This window comes from Hyla sarda, chromosome 8 (assembly GCF_029499605.1).
Source record: "Hyla sarda isolate aHylSar1 chromosome 8, aHylSar1.hap1, whole genome shotgun sequence".
Lineage (NCBI taxonomy): Eukaryota > Metazoa > Chordata > Amphibia > Anura > Hylidae > Hyla > Hyla sarda.
This window is the reverse complement of record NC_079196.1, coordinates 192,232,248-192,254,783: the sequence shown is the minus strand read 5'-3', so window position 1 is coordinate 192,254,783 and position 22,536 is coordinate 192,232,248. Positions and strand designations below refer to the sequence as shown.

General features: G+C 43.3%; 2 protein-coding genes across 2 annotated transcripts in view; one reads left to right on the top strand and one right to left on the bottom strand.

The window, feature by feature from the left end:
• Positions 1-22,536, top strand: part of C8H7orf50 (chromosome 8 C7orf50 homolog) — a 273,243-nt gene that overhangs the window by 96,714 nt on the left and 153,993 nt on the right. The window lies entirely within an intron of this gene.
• Positions 21,115-22,536, bottom strand: part of LOC130285209 (uncharacterized) — a 22,362-nt gene continuing 20,940 nt past the window's right edge. Inside the window, exon 2 of the mRNA XM_056536533.1 lies at positions 21,115-22,218. Within this exon, the coding sequence (XP_056392508.1) occupies positions 21,218-22,180 (963 nt within the window). The 5' untranslated portion in view covers positions 22,181-22,218 and the 3' untranslated portion in view covers positions 21,115-21,217. The remainder of the gene's footprint in view (positions 22,219-22,536) is intronic.

The following is a 22,536-nucleotide window of genomic DNA, read 5'->3' as shown; positions in this document are numbered from 1 at the left end:
CGCTAAGTATCAGTAACTCTTCTTTGCGAAATTTTTTCTTCTCGCACCAGATGTCCCTGGAAGATGAAGCTATAAATTTAATGTACAGTAACACATACATGTTGTATTAATAGGGTGCACTCCTTTCTAACTAGTCTTACAAACTTTTAATGAATTTTATAAAATATGTATGTGTTGTCTAGGATTAGACAAAAATAGCTTCCGTCTTCTAGTAGTGAACGACACATGTCCATAGTCTGCGGGTGGTATTGCAGCTTGGTTCCATTAAAGGGGTACTCCGCTGCTCAGTGTTTGGAACAAACTCTTCCGAACGCTGGAGCCGGCGCCGGGAGCTCGTGGCATCACACCCTGCCCCCTCAATGCAAGTCTATGGGAGGGGGTGTGACAGCCGTCACACCCCCTCCCATAGACTTGCATTGAGGGGGCTGCGCTATTACGTCACGTGAACCCTACTCCAGCATTCGGAACAGTTTGTACCAAACTCTGAGCAGCGGAGTACCCCTTTAAGGTGAGTGGTGCTAGTGTCTCCCAGGGGAGAGGATAAATCCTGGTCGTTCTACAGCGCTATCCCAGATTGGAAATTCAGACCCATTCAACCAATGTGTGATAGTTTGTTGCTTGTAGGTCACAGACGCGTTTCGCTACGACATGTATCATTTTCAATGTGAATACAGGCTGACCGGCCACTGAAACCCGGCATAGCGGCATCCCCTGTGATTTGTATACACGCTTTAAAAGTCGTTGTCTTTTACACAACGCAATAAGGTGAGCTATTTTCCTACAAAAAGGATATCTGCTGTAAACCTTATTATACTATGACAAGCTCTGCTATCGTTTTTTGTTTCTCTGCCATTAAAGGGGTACTCCACTGGAAAACATATTTTTTTAAATCAACTGGTGCCAGAAAGTTAAACAGATTTGTAAATGACTTTAATGACTATTAAAAAAAAATCTTAATCTTTCCGATATGAATTTCCTTTCTATCTTACCACACTGCTCTCTGCTGACCAGAGGTGTCAGCAGAGAGCACTGTGGTCAGACAGAAAGGAAATTCAAAAAGAAAAGAACTTCCTGGGGATCATTCAGCAGCTGGATGGATTAAGATTTTTGAATAGAAGTAATTTACAAATCTGTTTAACTTTCTGGCACCAGTTGATTTAAAAAATTATTAAAGAAAAAATTTCCAGTGGAGTACCCCTTTAAGAGTGAGTGGGGCTGGACTGCAATACCACACGCAACCTGTGGACAGGTGTGGCTCTGTTTTGGAAAGACTGCAGGCTTACATCTCTGACCTGATCTCCCCCATATTACACCTCATGTAACATCTGATCCTCTCAAGACCTCCATTTGTGTTCCCCTCTTCTCCCGTGTTTCCCCCATACACTGGAGCTTGCTACCCTGACTCTTTCGGCTCTCACCCACCATCAAGACCTTCAGTAAAAACTTCAAGATTTATCCCTTCAAGAAAGCCTATGACTTAAAATAACCCTGCTGCCGCTATGCTGGGAATGGCTACTTCCTTATCTTCTCGTATATGACCACCTATCTACTCCATCTACTGTGTCCCTCCCTTACGTTGACATGGCATCGTCATCTTCTAGTACCATCCATCAGTTGGACACTAGTCTGAGGTTAAAGGAGATATCTCAGCTAGAAAAATATTAACCTATTATGCCCAGGGACAGAGAGAGAATATAAAATAACAAAGGGGCTCACCTGCTGCCGCTCCCTCTGTGTCCCGGTATCTTGCTCCGCTCCTCTGCCGCCATCTTCTTCCTTGTTGGTCCATGGTCAGCTTGTCACAAAGCTGCTTAGCAAAATTCCAGCTGCAGTGATGGCCGGTCTCGGCTGGCGGTAGACTGAGCGGCAGTGTGATCCATTGCGCCCTGGCAACCAATGCCGTGGCTCTGACCACGGCCAGACCGGGAAGAAGATGGCAGTGGAGGAGCCGACCCCGATTATATATTCTTTGCGCCCGGGCATAATTGCTTAATATTTTTCTAGCTGAGATCTCCTTTAATGGGGTATTTACTGATCTCCTATTCACAATATAGGAAATAAGTGTCACAGTCACGTGGGGGAGAAGTGTGGTTATCTCTGCGGTCTGACGCCCTGTCCCCGATCTTGAGAGTGGGGTCCAGAATCTTACGTTGAAATGGAGCAGTGGTCGCGTATGTGCCCTGCCACTCCATTCATTGTCTATAGGAATACCAGAGATCCCAAGTACAGCGCTTTAGATTGGGGAGTAGATGTTATTCCATAAGTCATATTCGTAAAGCCCCCGCCTGTGTTGGAGAAGTAATACGGTAGTACTAAAACCAAGTGTTTGCTGTGATTGGTTGTTTAGCATTACAGGCGTGATTCAATGTGAAGATCAGACCTGGCATCCAGTCAAACTGATCATTATGATCTTTTTTGGCACCTTCTTTTTTAATCTCATATTGGTATCTGTCATGGGGTATTCCTTAGTGGGGTCTGACAACATACATGGTATAATTAGACTGATGGAGATTATCGCCTATGGAAACAATCTCTTGTCCATTTACGGCAGCAATTTCTGGACAAAGACCATATAATAGAATCTTACAAAATCCCAGTTAACAATCCCACCTTCACAAATATAAACCTCATGTTAAATTAACCCCTGAATTGTCAAGAATACGATAGAAGCTCAAGACTCGTACAGTTTAAAGGAAAAGTGTCAGATATTTTCTGGCACTGACGTCAGCGCCGCTTATGAGTATTCATCCCCCCTCCATCCAGCTCTCCCTCTCTTTGCCGCTCCATAAGCGGCGCTGACGTCAGTGCCAGTTAGTTGCAGAAGCCCCACCCGTGCCAGTTACAGCAAGATATACACATAGAATAAAAGTTGCGGCCGAACGGCCGGGCGGATCCGGGAAAGGTAGGGCTCATTGGAATAAGTGTCTCCCGCACTATCAAACACTATCTGTGGATAGTGCGGGAGAAAATATCTGACAGTTTTCCTTTAACATTGTCCAGTGTTAATGCCAAATCTCGAGGCATATGAAATATTAATGGCTGACCTTCAGATTTCTCCAGCTAAATTAATCTCCTTAAGAGTCTATTCACACGTACGGTATCCTGCGCATATTTGATGCACAGGATTTGATGCGCAGGATTTGAAGCTGTATTCAGTCATTTTGTTTACATAGAAATAAGCAGCATAAAATCCTGCACATCAAATATGCGCAGAATACTGTACCTTTGAAACACCTTAAGTGTAGGGTCGCACGTAGCATCCACGCCGTATTTAATGCTGCGGATGCACTAATGACCGTCACTAGAGCGAGCTTCTTGCTGTGCCCTTGTGTCCTGCGTGTCTGCTCATAGCAGCAATCTGCAGCTACGATCAGACACACAGGGATCTGCGAGTCTGTAATAAACTGTGCGCACGTGCCTAGTTTACTCACACACATTGCCGTCAGTCCCCCTGCTCCCTGAGCTATCCCGAGAGCAGCCACAATGTATGAGAGTAAACTGCGCATGCGCGCACAGTTTACTACAGAGCTCATAGACACACAGGACACATGGGCACAGACATGGGCACAGCAGGGAGCTCACTCTAGGGATGGTGCAGATGCACTACGTGTGACACTACCCTAAGTGTATGTTTACACGTACAGGATATGCTGCATATTTTTCTGCAGCTGAATTTGCTACCCATTGAAGTTAATGGGTAGCAAAATCAGTTGCACAAAATATGCATCAGATCCTGTACATCGGAACGGACCCTAAAAGTGCAAACTGTGTGTAGGACAACAGAGATGTGAACAGACCTTATTGGCAGGGCACTGAGTTCATCCTTTGTACAGGCACAGTGCCTCATGGGTATGGGTGGCTTTACCTTGTACTGCAGCTCATTCTGTTGAGAATGGGACCAGGACAGTACCAGGCAAGTCCACATAGATACAGTGGGGGGAAAAAAGTATTTAGTTAGCCACCAATTGTGCAAGTTCTCCCATTTAAAAAGATGAAAGAGGCCTGTAATGTTCATCATAGGTATACCTCAACTATGAGAGACATGATGAGAAAAAAAATCCATAAAATCACATTGTCTGATTTTTAAAGAATTTATTTGCAAATGATGGTGGAAAATAAGTATTTGGTCACCTACAAACAAGCAAGATTTCTGGCTCTCTCAGACCTGTAACTTCTTCTTTAAGAGTTTCCTCTGTCCTCCACTTGTTACCTCTATTAATGGCACCTGTTTGAACTTATCAGTATAAAAGATACCTGTCCACAACCTCAGTCACACTCCAAACTCCACTATGGCCAAGACCAAAGAGCTGTTGCAGGACACCAGAAACAAAATTGTAGACTTGCACCAGGCTGGGAAGACTGAATCTGCAATAGGCAAGCAGCTTGGTGTGAAGAAATCAACTGTGGGAGCAATTATTAGTAAATGGAAGACATTCAAGACCACTGATAATCTCCCTCGATCTGGGGCTCCATGCAAGATCTCACTCCATGGTGTTAAGATCACAAGAACGGTGAGCAAAAATCCCAGAACCACACGGGGGGACCTAGTGAATGACCTGCAGAGAGCTGGGACCAAAGTAACAAAGGTGCCATCAGTAACACACTATGCGCCAGGGACTCAAATCATGCAGTGCCAGGCGTGTCCCCCTGCTTAAGCCAGTACATGTCCGGGCCAGTCTGAAGTTTGCTAGAGAGCATTTGGATGATCCAGAAGAGGATTGGGAGAATGTCATATGGTCATATGAAACCAAAGTAGAACGTTTTGGTAAAAACGTAACTCGCCGTGTTTGGAGGAGAAAGAATGCTGAGTTGCATCCAAAGAACACCATACCTACTGTCAAGCATGGGGGTGGAAACATCATGCTTTGGTGCTGTTTTCAGCAAAGTGACCAAGAAGACTGATCCGTGTAAAGGAAAGAATGAATGGGGCCATGTATCGTGAGATTTTGAGTGAAATCCTCCTTCCATCAGCAAGGGCATTGAAGATGAGACATGGCTGGGTCTTTCAGCAGGACAATTACCCCAAATACACTGCCCGGGCCATGAAGGAGTGGCTTTGTAATAAGCATTTCAAGGTCCTGGAGTGGCCTAGCCAGTCTTCAGATCTCAACCTTATAGAAAACCTTTGGAGGGAGTTGAAAGTCTGTGTGGCCCAGCGACAGCCCCAAAACATCACTGCTCTAGAGGAGATCTGCATGGAGGAATGGGCCAAAATACTAGCAACAGTGTGTGAAAACCTTGTGAAGACTTACAGAAAACGTTTGACCTCTCATTGCCAACAAAGGGTATATAACGAAGTATTGAGATAAACTCTTTTATTGACCAAATACTTATTTTCCACCATAATTGCTAATAAATTCTTTAAAAATCAGGCAATGTGATTTTATGGATTTTTTTTCTCACTAGGTCTCTCATAGTTGAGGTATACCTATGATGAAAATTACTGGCCTCTCTCATCTTTTTAAGTGGGAAAGCATGCACAATTGGTGGCTGACTAAACACTCCCCCCCCTCCCCCCCCCCCCACTGTATGCATGGCGCTGTGTTTATGTACACCATGCATTACATTACAATGTGCTTTGCATCCCCTTGTGTAGAGCTTGTTGTAGTGTTGCAGGGCATCTCATGCTGGGGGTCTTAAAAGTTGAACCCTAACTAATCAAATAAGAATGGACAATCCGTATTTCAGTTCTTGAACATCTTTTCTTGGAACTACTTCCATAGCATCCACAAATAATACTGCCTTAAATGCACAACTACTGTCTCCATACATTTTCAAAGTAATACGACCATTAAGTACCCACATAACAATGCCATATGTCTTTCCTGCAAGATAACCATTTAGTACCATAATAGACCTACCATTTAATAGCCAAATAATGCCAACATATAATGCCTATATAAGGCCCATATAAGGCATTAGAGTTTTTCAAAGACTTAGAATAAATTGGCTTTCAATCTTGACTCAACATCCTCGCTGACCAACTGATTCATTAGTGGCTGAACCTGGTCTTGCAGCTGATCTCATTCTTTTAAAGGTGCAAAGTGCAATACCAGGTACAGCCGAGTGTGCCGAGTAGGAAGTAAAGAGGCTGCAGCTTTTGGCGCAAGCAATGCAGTCCTTTTAGCTAGCTGACTTGATAGGGTGCTGAAAGTTTGATGCCCAAAAATCTAATGTTGATGGCCCATCTATTACTGTAATAGTCCTGGGAAAAACTATAAGGGCACTAGAGGTCCAGGGCTGTGAAGCTTTATATGTTTCACTTTTAGATTAAAGAGTTATTCCAGCGTGGCCAACACTTTTTTTTTTTTTTTTTTAACTGTCAGGATTTGTTAAAAAGCAAAGCATACTCACCTGCCCTGATTCCCGGCTTGGTTTTAGCTTCATCCTGCTCTCTCTGAAGTGAATGCCTGCTATGGCAATCACTGGTCACAGAGGGGACCCACCTCAGCTAGGGCTGACATTTCCTGCAGGGAGGACATGTGGGGGACTGGGAGCGTCTGACCGGTAGCTGCAGGGGATCAGGGAAGATGAGGGAGAAGTAAATTAAAAAAATAAAAAATAATTATTTAAACTCAATTTTAAAATGATTTGCCAAAATTTATTAACCTGTTAAAGGGGGTACTCCTGGTGGAAAACATATATATATATTTTTTTTAAATCAACTGGTGGCAGAAAGTTGAACAGATTTGTAAATTACTTCTATAAAAAAAAATCTTTACCTGGACAAGACAAAAAAGAAATTCAAAAAGAAAAGAATTTCCTCTGTAGCATACAGCTGCTAAAAAGTACTGGAAGGGTAAAGATTTTTTTAATAGAAGTAATTTACAAATCTGATTAACTTTCTGGCACCAGTTGATTTAAAAATATTTTTTTTCCCCACCGAAGTACCCCTTTAATGAAAAATTGGCATATATTTGAGATCACGAAGGTGAAGGGAGACTTGGCGTTCTTGCTGCAATCAGTTTAGAATGAGAGCCCATTTTAAGTAATGTTTTGAATGAAATGCCACCCTCATGTCTGTCAAGTTCTGTCCTAACCCATCCTTGTTTTTTGGTTACGGCTGAGTGCTTCTCAGGCCACTTCTCTGTCTGAAAACCGACATTGGTAGCCGCAAGAATCCTCCAGAGAGTCATTACCTCAGCACTAATAGAGATTCACATCAGCGGCATTAAATCTTACAATAACATTCATTTCTGGTCACTTGGGTTATGGTAGAAATATGCGTCTTGGCCTCATTTAGAACGGCTGAACTTGATTTAACATCAATAGAGGTCTGGTTCCCATTTCCAGTGCATGCAGACGCTGCAAATCATGGCGCACAGATGGAGGGGGCATGCACCATCTGGAGAGTGATCGTCTATGGAGTCTTCAGTAATTAGATTGGGAATAAATGGGAAAGCTAATATCGCTGTATCGTGAAAGAGGCACATACTACTCGAATCTACATCTCCATGCCGCCTGTGTGCTTGGAAGTTATCGGTTCGAAGTCTCTAGATGGCATTGCTATGATCAATGCCAATTATTTCAGGGAATATAGATGTCCCTTGTTGTCCTGTCATGTCCAGGTATTAATCATTTCTATTGAGTATTTTGTATGTCTAATTCTAGAAAAGCTTGGTAACTACTACTTAAAGGAGAACTCCAGAATATAAAAATTGTCCCCCATACTGCCGTCAGTAAAAAAAATAAAGATGTACATACCTTCCTCAGCTCCCCCAGGGGCCTCCGGTAACCCGGCTCCGGTCTCCGCCACGATCCTCTTCCTGGTTGCTGGTGTTCGGCGAGTCATACTGCGCTCAGCCAATCACCGGCCACAGTGAAGTCCCGACTTGGCCGGCGATAGGCTGAGCGGCAGTGTGAAAACATTTCAGGACAAAAAATTCTTCACTAAACCAGCACCTGCTGCCGGGGCCGAAAAGTCACACTGCCGCTCAGCCTATCGCCGGCCGAGCCGGGACTTCGCTGCGGCCGGTGATTGGCTGAGTGCAGTATGACTCGCCGACCACTGGCAACCAGGAAGAGGATCGCGGCAGAGACCGGAGCCGGTTACCGGAGGCCCTGGGGGAGCTGAGGAAGGTATGTATATCTTTATTTTTTTTTTACTGCAGGCACTATGGGGGACAATTTTTATATTCTAGAGTTCTCCTTTTAAGGGGTGCTCCAGGGAAAACGTTTTTTTTTTTTTTTTTTAAATCAACTGGTGCCAGAAAGTTAAAATATTTGTAAATGACTTCTATTAAAAAATCTTTATCCTTCCAGAACTTTTTAGCAACTGTATGCTACAGAGGATATTCTTTTCTCTTTGAATTTCTTTTTTGTCTTGTCCACGGTGCTCTCTGTTGCCACCTGATGCCCATATCAGGAACTGTCCAGAGCATTAGAAAATCCCCATTTCAAACCTATGCTGCTCTGGACAGTTCCTGACACGGACAGAGGTGTCAGCAGAGAGCACTGTGGTCAGACAGGAAAGAAAAGAATTTCCTCCATAGCATACAGCTGCTAAAAAAAAAAATAAAAAATTCTACTGGAGTACCCCTTTAATTATGGTTTCCATTATGCACCCAGCTTTCCAGGACTACAAGGCAAGTGGCTGGTAATGTGTCAATTTGTGGACAACAGTAAAGTAATTCATTATTGTCCCCCCCTCCGCCCCCTATAGGGGCTGAGATAGTGTTGCCACTTTTCTTGCAAAAAATTACCGGCTATGCTAATTTGCATAATTAATGATATATGCGTAGCATCATAGGATACACAAGTGTGGGGACATTTTGTATTTTATTTTTTCATTTTTTTGCACCCCAATCTGTAGTTTTGAACATGACCATTTTTTTATTTGATGGGACTTATTGATCGCTTAAAAAAAATAAATAAAAAAATTAGGGAGTTGCAGTTTGTTACTAACTACAACTCCCAGCATGCCCTGATGCAGCTGTCCCAAATGAAAACTACAACTCCCAGCATGTTGCTCTATATAGTAGTATATAGTATAGGTCAGTGTTTCCCAACCAGCGGTGCCTCCAGCTGTTGCAAAACTACAACTCCCAGGATGTTGGACTATAACATAGTATAGGTCAATGTTTCCAAACCAGGGGTGCCTCCAGCTGTTGCAAAACTACAACTCCCAGGATGTTGGACTATAAAGTAGTATATAGGATAGGTCAATGTTTCTCAACCAGGGGTGCCTCCAGCTGTTGCAAAACTACAACTCCCAGCATGTTGGACTATATAGTATAGGTCAATGTTTCCCAACCAGGGGTGCCTCCAGCTGTTGCAAAACTTCAACTCCCAGCATGTTGGACTATAAAGTAGTATATAGGACAGGTCATTGTTTCTCAACCAGGGGTGCCTCCAGCTGTTGCAAAACTACAACTCCCAGCATGCCCGGACAGCCAACGGCTGTCCGGGCATGCTGGGAGTTGTAGTTTTGCAACAGCTGGAGGTTCTCTGGTTGGGAAACACTGGTATAGTATATAGTGCAACATTCCGGGAGTTGGAGGATTGGTTGGATAAATATTGGCCATTACATTGATGGTATTTTTTATATAAAAATACCGTCAGGGTGCCAACCCTAGGCTGACATTAACTGCTCCATATTTCTTGGGGTGAAGAGACATCTAGGTCACGATGCCATTACATTGCTGCAGATGTTTCTTCTAAGCAATTTCTAGACCAACAAGTGGCAGGTTAATAGAATCATACTGTGTAATAGTAATGCGCCAAAGATGTTCCTAGCGAATTGTAGATTGATTATGATGATGCGCTGTTACTTCCTTCCATTCAGCGCTCCTGGCTCATCTCTGTCGCCTGTTCCTCCTCGGTGTCTTCCTCTGTCCCTTGGCTTCTCTAGAGACATTTTATTGGGAAGGCTTCTTGATTTTAAGTTCCTGTGTCGTACTTTGTTTGCATCCTGCTTCCTCTCTTTTGAGCAGATTGGCGCCCAGTGACGGTGCCAGCACTTATCTCCAATTTTTGCAAGTGAGCCCTGATACTGAACAACAATATACAAAATGCCAACATCCTCCTCTGTATGATTCCAAAATAACTACTGAAATGTATCAGTCTACCTATCTGATCTTATCTTATATAAATGTATTATTTAATATTGATCGGTCTAATATCGATGGATCAGTCTTATATCTAACTATTGCAAGAGAATGTCCAGCACCAGGACCGCAGTAAAAACAGGTTGCTTTATTGAGTCATATTTGGACAGAACGCATATAGCCGACGCGTTTTGGACCTACAACTGGTCCTTAGTCATGGCATGGAACCCATGAAAATTAAACGAGTTTAAACAGGGTCACGTGACCATTATTCACACTGATGAGGATCACCTTGAAAAACCAGCATGACCTTAAAGGGGAACTCCCCTGGAAAAAGTTTTTTTAAAAACCAACTGGTGCCAGAAAGTTAAACAGCTTTGTCAATTACTTCTATTTAAAAATCTTAATCCTTCTAGTACTTATCAGCTTCTATATGCGCCACAGGAAGTTCTTTTCTTTTTGAATTTCCTTTTCTGTCGGGCCCCATACAGAGCGATCCCCACCGACCTTTCCATCACTGCCATTCTTTTAGAATCTGAATGATATTCATCTGCAAAATAATCCTTCCAGCTTTTCTTACCAGTGTAATAGTCTATAATTATTATATTATCGTTATATTTGGGGCTGAGCTGCCGAATGACACCCCCGCCAGTGTCAGCTATCAGGGGGCTTATTATAACCTACTAGGTGTCATCAGCACCACCTTCCTGACCTCCTTCACTGACAGTTCTGCTAATGATCTCAGGGGTCTTTTTGCTATAATTGTATTGGTGTCTAATATTTCTGCAGATAACATAGCTAATATAAACAGAACAAGATCCTATGTAGGATGGTAACTTACATTTTGCTTATGTTATCACAGGATTTTCACCACACTGCAAAGTTTTGTGACCTGTCGGTAGAATAAACTATAAATTATTGATTCATGGGGATATGAATTCTTGGACTATTTCACCAGTCCTGAGAAAATAGTTCTTGGGCAATGGAAGCGCGTCTTTTGTCTGTGATATTTGTTTCTGTTGCAGTAAATGGGAGCGACAGAAACTTTCAGATTGTTCTACGTACTTGAACATGATTAGAATCCTATTCACGTTAGCTTTTTGTACACACTTTGCCGGTGTACGTCATCAACTTGTCAAAAATCAGCTTGTTGACTTTATTGGATCGGACGTGACCGTGACTACATTCAGATCATATCCTAAACTTATTTTGTGCCTGTGTGGGTCTGTGAACCCACTGGGAGCCCATTGTGGTATATAAGGGCAAGTTTTTTGATGGGCTGCCAATGTACATTGGTGATGTGTGCAGGAATTATAATATTAAAGGGATCTTCCGGGGGGAGGGGATGGGGGAAAGATTTTGCTCCAGGGCTGGTAAAAATAATAAACGTGCTATACTTACCTTCTCCAGACCCATGGTAATGCTTTCGGTCCTTCACTGGTCCCCCCCTTCTTCTTAGTTCCTGTGACATCCCGACCCAACTGACAGCGGGACACACCTGCGGCTACTGATTGGCTTCGAGAGCCATTTCATGTGAAGGGCCAGAACCTTTGGCATAGCAGCTGAAGGGGACGATAAGAGGTGAATTTAGCATGTTTATTATTTTTACACCACCCTGCACTGCAGCAAATTTTGGCTTTGCCTAGACAACCTCTTTTAAAGCGAAACTGACAGCCTGTTCACCTGCACTAAACTCAATATACTGGGTTATAGTGCGGGTGAACAGTATTAAAATGAGGGGTCACTTACATGAATTGATGAAGTATTGCCAGAGTTATGTCTTAATTCTTCTAGTTTTGTTACACAGCTCTATGCAATGGAGGCGGGGAATCAGCTTACCATGCTCCCCTGCCTCCTCAATATTCCCTGCTCCGCTCACCCCTGTAATGAATATTCAAAAGTATTCACTTTTACCACATCGCTAGGACATGAGAGCCTGCACCTGCGCTCAGAAGAGCACCAGCAGCCTCTCGCATGACTGGCAATGAGGCAACTTTTATAGATAAAAAAAACTTTTATGTGATTTAGGCCGGGTTCATGCATTTGACTAATCTGGAGGGCACTAGGACTGCTCGGAAATGCGCTGTCTCACAGACGGCAATGCCTTGTGGAATCCGCAGAAGGATTAGACATGTCTATTCTTTCTGCGGAGGCTGGAATCAGAATTTCAGTGGCACAAACATCTTGCACGGAAATTCTGTCAGGTGAACAGTGCAGCAGAATCCGGTTGAAATCAATTGCACTCTGCTGCATCTGAATGTCCTTGCGGAATTATTCTGCGGCATTGTTCACAGAAATTCCTCCGTGTGAACATATCCTTAGTGTTTGGATAAGCAAGATTTACTGATTTATTTTACATTTTGTGCCAGAATGCAAAGGCTTTATTAAAAATAAAAATGGGAGAAGCCCTATATAAACTTTACTTCCATGTCACTATCTCTTGAGGGGAACTAATACGCAATTTGCATATATAACGCTTGACAACACGTTAAGTATGCTAAAATCTTTATCCTCAGCCTTCCCGGGGTACCTTTTTTGCCCCCCAGGGTTGTTGAAGATATATAGTTATAAAGTCCTTCCCGGACACCCCGTAAGTAGTCCCCTGGGCGCAGGGTCTTGCCGGGTCCCCTGGCTCCGGCTGTGGTCCCACCATTTCGTCTTGATTTGACGGCCTGCGTCTTCACTCTGCTCCCAAAGCAGACGGAGCAGACCGGTGACTAAAGCCGCCAATCAAGATGAGGAGGCGGGACTACAGCCGGAGCTACGGGTGCTGGTAAGGATAACTCCCTGCCCAAGGGACTACTTATAGAATGGAAGGGGTGGGGGTCGGAGGACTTTATCACTTCATATCTTCAACATCCCTGGGGCAAAAAGGTCCCCGGGGGATAGTGAGGATAATTAATGCGTTGTCAAGTGTTATATATGCTAAAATCTGCTGATTGGTTCCCTTTAATGCTGTTCACAGTTATTAGCCTGACTCTACAGAGCTATTCTTCCACAAAATGTACTGACCGTGAAGACATAAATGGTAAAATGTCCCTCTCATATAGATGCCTGACTGTTTCGATTAGCTGGATACGCAGCCCACATCTGTACAATTGTTTTTTTACAGCGCCATAAAGATATGATTATGACTGCTGTAAAATGGCATACAATAAAATAAACAAATAGACCTAAAAACAATGAATGCTACACTAGTATTGTTTGCTATTTTCTCTTCCTTTATGATGCTTTTTGGAATAGCTGGAGTCACACTGTTTGGAAAACACTGAGCTATATGTTACCGTACCAATCACAGATCAAGCTGCCATTTTGTCACATGAGTTAGCAAACACCTAACTAAAATAAAACCTTTTTAATAATAATGACAATGGAAAATAATTATTAATTCACTTAAGTCCTTAATTTTCTATATGGTTTCTTTTTTTTTTTTTTTTATATATATAAAGCTGTGTAATAACAGGATTTTTTTTTTAGATCACCTTTCATGGTAGGGTCACATGAAGCACATCTGCAGTGTTTTTTACGCTGCGGATGTGCCGACGGCTGTCCCAAGAGAAAGCTCTCTGCTGTGGCTGGGTAGCTGTGTGTGTCCACTCATACACAGAGCTATCCAGCTTCAGCAGTGTACCTACTGTCGGCACATCCACAGCCTAAAATATGCTGCAGGTGCTCTCCGTGTGACCCTACCCTCAAGTAGTAAAGGCTCTGCATGTCATTGTAAGAATATTGTAAGTTCTCCTGACTGCAGGACACTGATTTCTCCCTCAGCAGGAGCCTTGGCAGCTATCTTTATTATAAGTCCAGCTCATCCTCTGCACCACCTGCTTTATCTGATCATTTTAGCACACCATTTCGCACATCCTAAACATACTCGGACAGCGATCTGGCAACCGGGCGCCAAGCTTTGTGCCTAGTTAATAATGCTGCAATAGTGACCCAAGTGTCCATTTAAGTTAAAGGGCACATGTCAATCTATTCTGCAGGTATAAGGCTATAGAGCAGGAGGAGCAGAGCAGATTGATGTACAGATATAGTTTTTGGGAAAATGTTCAGTATTCCTTTTTTCTTATGTAAACCTCTACTCAGTGATTGACAGCCATCTTTGTTTGTGTGCATATAGAGAGAGCTGTCACTGAGCAGGACCACCCGCTTGACTATTTAACCCAGAATAAGCAGATATTTACAGTGCTAAACTTTTCCTACAAACCTATATCTTTATCCACCTGGTTTTTGTATCTCTAAAACACTCTGCCTGCAGATTGAACTACATTTTTAATGTGACCAGTTCCCTTTACAGGTAGCTACTTAAGAAACACAGCCTAAAGACCAGGCCAGTCTGTTTGCCAACTGTATCACCTCTGACGTAGGGCTGCAACTAAGGATTATTTGTAAAAATCGATTAGTTGGCCGATTATTGGTTTGATCAATTAATCGGATGAAAGAACAAAATGGTACTAGGGGGCCAGAGAAGGGTTAATGGGAGGACAGAGAATGTGGGGACTGCATTGTGAAGAATGAACTGAGGGGAAATGAGTGGAAACAGCACCTGATGGGTTAACAGAGGGTAAGAGTGAAGGGACAGCAACTGAAGGGTTAACAGAGGGTAAAAGCGAAGGGACAGCAACTGAAGGGTTAACAGATGGTAAGAGCGAAAGGACAACACCTGAAGGGTTAAAAGAATATGAGCGCAGCGACAGCAACTAAAGGCTTAACGGGAGAAAAAAAGAGGGGAAAGCACCTGAAGGGTTAACAGAGACAGTGTGAAGGGACAGCAACTGAAGGGTTAACAGGGGAGAAAAGAGGGGGCAGCATCTGAAGCGTTAACAGAGGGTGAGAGCGAAGAGACAGCAACTTAAGGGTTAACAGTGGAGAGAAAAAAAAAGGTGACGGCATCTGAAGGGTAGAAGGAGCACCGTCCTCCCTGCATCAGGAAGATCTGTCACTGCACAGGATGAAGGATGGAGCTTCTGGCAGGACCGTAGGCTTCTTGTGACCGGAGGCGCTGAGGACAAGAAGGTGGCGCCGGCTTCTGGACTGCACCTCAGGCCGCGCTCTCAGTGCTGGAGCTAGGCTGCAGATGTTGCAGGCCAACAGCATCTTCAAAAAGGCACCCAGAGGGACCTGAGGGAGGGGGACACTTAGGGTTTATTCACACGGCAGAATTTCCGCACATCCGCACTAATTCTGCTTCCGCATTCATTTGGGTGATTTCGTGCGGAATCTGCATGCGGCAATACAGAAGTGTGAATGGGAGTGTGGAATCCCATAGAAGTCTATAGGGCTTTAATTTGAGGCAGAATTCCGCAATTCTGCAGCTCACGGCTTTCTGTGAAACCCGGGAAACCTATATTAAGGTTAGAATGGGTGATCTGGTTGTCATATTCCCTTTTAAAGGTGTTCTCCGCCCCTAGACATCCAAAGGATAGGGGATAATATGTCTGATCGTGGGGGTCCCCGCAGCTGGGACCCCCGTCATCTCTGTGCAGCACCCGGTGCTGTGCCGTTTAGAACGCTGGGTGCTGGCGGCTAGGGTCATGACATCATGGCCACGCCTCTTGTGACGTCACGTTATGCCCCCTCAATGCAAGACTATGGGTCGCCACGCCCCCTCCCATAGACTTGCATCACGACCCCCGCTGTCTGCTCCAAGCGTTCCGAACAAAATGTTCTGAACGCTGGGGCAGCGGAATACCCCTTTTAAGGATTTTTAATGTATGAACAATAGAGGTTAAGTTTGTGTTGGTTTGCCCGATTCATACACTTTAGATTTTTGAACTGCTGATTGGATCGGTATCATACCCTGTAAGAGGTTTTTAAATTATGCCAATACATTTTTTTTTAAAGGGCTACTCCAACACGTAAAAACATATCCCCTATCCACAGGTAGGTGTCTGATTGCTGGAGGTCCGATTATTCATGTCCCCACATAAACTTAGTTGGTGTTTTCTTCCCAGGATCCATAAAACCTTAGAGCGGCCTCCTGGCTACTGTATTGGGAAGTCTTGGATTTTACTGAACCGTATCAGAATGTATTGATTGGTTGTTATGCCTCTTATTGAAGGATGTTTTGTCATATATGAAGGATACCAATGATTTTTTATTGGCATAAGTGAGATTTGTTGGCTAGAAGATTATAGATTGGTCTCCATAAATAGGGAAAGCCTTATACCTGATTAGGAATTAGAGTTGGTCTTCCAAGCTTTAAATGCCTATGACCACTGGTACTACCCAAGGACATGAACCTATGATAATGTTTGTATGGCAGATTTTAAACACAAACACATATATTAGATTGTTAAAGGAGTTCTCTAAGCTAAAACTTTTAACCCCCACGGTGCCCGGGCTGTAAAACTATACATAATAAACTTTCACTTACCTGCCTACGATCCCCCGTTGTTCCGATATCGCCGTCCCAGTCTCTTCCACTTCCTGCGGGTCGGTGACTTCACTCTGCGCTCAGCCTATCAGCGGCCGCAGCAATGTCCCGTCGCGGCCGCTGATAGGCTGAGCACAGAGTTAAGTCACCGACCCACAGGAAGAGGAAGCTGACAGGGACCGGAGCACGGGTGGCGATATCGGAAAAACGGGGGATCGTAGGCAGGTAAATGAAAGTTTATTATGTATAGTTTTACAGCCCGGGCACAGCGGGGGATAAAAGAGTTCAGTTGGAGAACTCCTTTAATACTGTTAAAGGGGTACTCCACTGGAAAACTTTTTATTTATTTATTTTTTTATAAACTGGTCCCAGAAAGTTAAACAGATTAGTAAATTGCTTCTATTAATTTTTTTTAATCCTTCCAGTACTTATCAGCTGCTGTTATGATCCACAGGAAGTTCTTTTCTTTTTGAATTTCCTTTCTGCCTGACCACAGTGCTCTCTGCTGACAACTCTGTCTATTTTAGGAACTGTCCAGAGAAGGAGAAAATCCCCATTGAAAACCTATCCTGCTCTGGACAGTTCCTAAAATGGACAGAGGTGTCGGCAGAGAGCACTGTGGTCAGGCAGAAAGGAAATTCAAAAGAAAAGAACTTCCTGTGGATCATGACAGCAGCTGATAATTACTGGAAGGATTAAGATTTTTTTTAATAGAAGTAATTTACAAATCTGTTTAACTTTTGGCACCAGTTGATTTAAAAAAAATGTTTTCCAGTGGAGTACCCCTTTAAGCCTCATCAGGCAATTTATGAGATACATCAATGATTTCTGTTTTTGAAACAGTAAGGTATTTGCCAATTTTGTTATTTATCTTAATGGGATAAATAGCATACATGTGAATTTCACTTCCCCCCACTTCAGTGAATCCTGAATTGAGTCTTGTGGCGTGCCAGCCTCGATAGAGAATAGTACCAGTCACATCAGGTTGTATAAAGCCTATAGCTACATTTTTACATTTTTGTTTCCATCTATAAAAAGACTGATCCCTTATGGCCAATTGGTTTGAGGAAAATCAATAGTGAAGGTAATCTATTCTTCCAAGGGCCCTCTGTCCTTAAAATACCGATGATAAAGAGAACTTTAGACTAAGGAAATCGCAACTAGGAAACCACTTGTTACTTTAAGACATAGCAGTAATATAAGATGCATTAATAAGGATTAGGTCCTCTAATTCTCAAAGCATTTGGCTGGCTTGTAAGAATGATCCTCTGTGCCAGACTTTGGGTTAACTTATGGCAGCGTTTACACTAGACTGTGGGTTGAAGGGGGGGGGCAGCATTTGTACTAGACATGCGGCACCATTTATACTACACTATGGATTTTCGTGTTCTCACTAGACTGTGGTATGAACGAGAGCACTATTGGCACTAGACTGTGGACTGACTGTGCAGCTACTTCTACTCCAGACTGTGGATTGACTGTGCAGCTACTTCTACTCTAGACTGTGGATTGACTGTGCAGCTACTTCTACTCTAGACTGTTTACTGATTGTGCAGCTACCTCTACTCCAGACTGTGGACTGACTGTGCAGCTACTTCTACTCCAGACTGGACTGACTGTGCAGCTACTTCTACTCTCTCTAGACTGTGGACTGACTGTGCAGCTACTTCTACTCTAGACTGTGGACTGACTGCGCAGCTACTTCTACTCTAGACTGTGGACTGACTGTGCAGCTACTTCTACTCCAGACTGTGGACTGACTGCGCAGCTACTTCTACTCTCTCTAGACTGTGGACTGACTGTGCAGCTACTTCTACTCTAGACTGTGGACTGACTGCGCAGCTACTTCTACTCTAGACTGTGAACTGATTGTGCAGCTACTTCTACTCCAGACTGTGGACTGACTGTGCAGCTACTTCTACTCCAGACTGTGGACTGATTGTGCAGCTACCTCTACTCTAGACTGTGGACTGACTGCGCAGCTACTTCTACTCCAGACTGTGGACTGACTGGGCAGCTACTTCTACTCGACTGTGGACTGACTGTGCAGCTACTTCTACTCCAGACTGTGGACTGACTGCGCAGCTACTTCTGCTCTAGACTGTGGACTGACTGTGCAGCTACCTCTGCTCCAGACTGTGGACTGACTGTGCAGCTACTTCTACTCCAGACTGTGGACTGACTGTGCAGCTACTTCTGCTCTAGACTGTGGACTGACTGTGCAGCTGCTTCTACTCCAGACTGTGGACTGACTGTGCAGCTACTTCTACTCCAGACTATGGACTGACTGTGCAGCTACTTCTACTCCAGACTGTGGACTGACAATGCAGTTACTTCTGCTCTAGACTGTGGACTGACTGTGCAGCTACTTCTTCTCCAGACTGTGGACTGACTGTGCAGCTACTTCTACTCCAGACTGTGGACTGATTGTGCAGCTACCTCTACTCCAGACTGTGGTCTGACCTTGCAGCTACTTCTACTCTAGACTGTGGACTGACTGTGCAGCTACTTCTACTCTAGACTGTGGACTGATTGTGCAGCTACCTCTACTCCAGACTGTGGACTGACTGTGCAGCTACTTCTACTCTAGACTGTGCAGCTACTTCTGCTCTAGACTGTGGACTGACCTTGCAGCTACTTCTACTCTGGACTGTGGACTGACTGTGCAGCTACTTCTACTCCAGACTGTGGACTGACTGTGCAGCTACTTCTACTCTAGACTGTGCAGCTACTTCTGCTCTAGACTGTGGACTGACTGTGCAGCTACTTCTACTCTAGACTGTGGACTGACTGTGCAGCTACTTCTACTCTAGACTGTGGACTGATTGTGCAGCTACTTCTACTCTAGACTGTGGACTGATTGTGCAGCTACCTCTACTCCAGACTGTGGACTGACTGTGCAGCTACTTCTACTCCAGACTGTGGACTGACTGTGCAGCTACTTCTACTCCAGACTGTGGACTGACTGTGCAGCTACTTCTACTCTAGACTGTGCAGCTACTTCTGCTCTAGACTGTGGACTGACCTTGCAGCTACTTCTACTCTGGACTGTGGACTGACTGTGCAGCTACTTCTACTCCAGACTGTGGACTGACTGTGCAGCTACTTCTGCTCTAGACTGTGGACTGACTGTGCAGCTACTTCTACTCCAGACTGTGGACTGACTGCGCAGCTACTTCTGCTCTAGACTGTGGACTGACCTTGCAGCTACTTCTACTCTGGACTGTGGACTGACTGTGCAGCTACTTCTACTCCAGACTGTGGACTGATTGTGCAGCTACTTCTACTCTGGATTGACTGTGCAGCTGCCATAATGTTTTAATTCTACTAAATGTCTTTACAACAAGGCTTCAGAAATCACCCGGTCACTTTTGGCTTTTAAGTGTAGAAAAGGCAGATATATACTGCATATAAATATTTTTATTTGCCTCCATTTAATCGCAATCTGGTAAAAATCTTGCAACCACGGATAAAAATATGCTGTAAAATGTGAACATTGGCAACAACGAAGCTACCCTTCAAAAAGCAGTTTATGAAACGTTCCTCTTTTCATACGACTAGACATTTGTTCTTTTAATAAATAAATTGTAGTATTTTCAGTGGCCATGGTGATGATCCAGCTGACTGTAGGTAAATCTCAGTTGACTGTTCTATAATAAATAGGTTAGTTATTATCACTGTTATCGTCATAGAAAAAAAACTTCACGTATCCATAATTATACAACCAGCTTAACACTATTTTATACAAGAAGCATGTTTTCTAGCTCTGTAGCTTTGGGGAATACAATATACATTGCATTTTGTTGTGTTTTGTCACTTTTGCACATTAGAAAAATAAGCATTTTATCTACTCGCAGTCTATGACAGCAAATAGGACATAAATATTAATAGAATACATATAACATAGATATAGCAAAAATATATATGGTAATACTGTATGTGTGCGCTGGATTAGGGGCAGCATTGGTCCCTAGAGATGAGCGAACTTACAGTAAATTCGATTTGTCACGAACTTCTCAGCTCTCAGGAAAGAGTCTCCTAGGACTGTATCCACCTTTTCCAGCCCACCGGAGCACCTGAAAGCTGAACTAATTTATGCAGGAAAAGCCATCAACTACCGAACCGAGAAGTTCGTAACGAATCGAATTTACTGTAAGTTCGCTCATCTCTGTTGGTCCCATTTCACGTGTCCATGGTTTCATCGCTTTCTAACCTGTTTTCTTTTGTACGTGGATAAAGGGGATGTTTAAATTACATTTCAATAAATGTGAAAAAGACTAGAGTGTGAGGCTTTTCAGGGATGCCATTGCCTACTGTGTCTAAAGTGCAGCCTATTGCTGTTCCATTTAAGATTAAGATTTGGCTCTTTAAAAACGGCTGTGTCTGGTTCCAGGACCTATGATATATTGAGGAGAATGAGTAGACCTCTATGAGACTAACTTTCGGAGTACATAGAAGAGATGGGGGCCCCTGTAAAAAATCAACATGAGGGCCCCTTTTTTGTGCCGCTCCCAAAACATAATGCTCATTTGCCACCCATTATCTTTTGATGGTATATGGGTTGATATTGACACAGTAGGGCCCTTGGAAAGGGTAGATCTCCCCATAGCAATTAGTAGCAAATAGTCTTTATGACACATATATCCATTTAAAAAACATTATACATTTTTTTTTTGTGGGATGCTCCCTTCTAACCTAGAAAAAAAACCTTCAAAATAATATTTTGTCTAATAACATAGACTTTGTATGTGGCAGCTTTTCTGTTGGGGGTCCACCCGAGCACCAGGTATGGTTAGATTATACTGTTCGGTGTTTCCTTTCTTCTGCACTTATTGATTAAGAATTGCACAGATTTCTTGAGACCTTCCCGGCATGGTTTGTGTAGGACAAGTGTGAATATAAGTCCTATGCAGCTTCCACTGAATACCACCAGTTCTGCAATGTTCAGGACTAGCTCCTCTCTTGGAGAGATGTAGAACCCCGAAATCTTTAAACCTGTCCTCCTCATGAGCATGATGTTGTAGAATAGTCTACATATAAACATAACTGCAACATGACCTAAAAATACCATGTGAAACTGGAGCTTCTCAGATATTTCCATTTTTTGGCCTTGAATAACGATCGGAATGGCGAATATCAGAAGAACCAGGGAAGGGACACCGAATCCAGCTAAGAATTTGAAGAAGTCATATGCCGGTTTAGCATTTAATGGGTCTAGTTGGCAGTGGGTTATATTCTGAAGATTATCATAGGTTCCCAGTAGTGACACGTTTACTACAGACATAAGTACTGACAATGCTAAAGTGAGGAAGATGTATCTCAGATGACTTTGAGATATTGTGGAATTGTTCATGATCAGTAAGATTAGGAAGATTAGAATCAGCAGGTACTGTGAGAAGAAATAACTCACATTGAAAAAACCTGCTAAGACTCCACAGCTCAAATTAGAAATTTCTAGATAGTCCGGTCTCGTCTTTGAGGTAAAGGAGTACAAGACGATTGTAACGTCAGTAACCAGCAATGTTAGAAGGTAGATGTCCAGATTATCCAGGATTTGATGCTTCACTTTGTTCCTGATCAGTACGGTAATACAGAAAACACCAGCCAGTAAACCAAGAGGAACTAGTATAAAGAGGTAGCTGTGCATGACCCTTGAGATGACATTCTGAGAAGTAATGATGTCTTCGATGTCCATGTTAGGGCTCCCAAGGGTTTGACTCGGGTAGAAAAGTTCTGTCACATTTTGAAAGCCCATGGTTGTCCAACTTCACTTTGTGTCTTGTAACTATATTTCTGTTGGAAGAAGATACAAACTCAAATTAACCTTACTATAATAAAGATAATAAAAATAAATCAGCCCACACAAAAAATATTTTGAATGTCATAAGGGAATTACAAGCACCAAGAATTGGGATGCTTGTTGGGAGACAGATCAACTTTGTAAAATCAATAATAATTTCTTATTTCTTAGGCAGCTTTCACACTACAAAATTCATCTGTTAAAAGATCCGTTATAAACGTCCGTTAGGCTGGGTCCACACTACGTTTTGTCCCATACGGGAGCGCATACGGCAGGGGGGAGCTAAAAGCTCGCGCTCCCGTATGTGACCG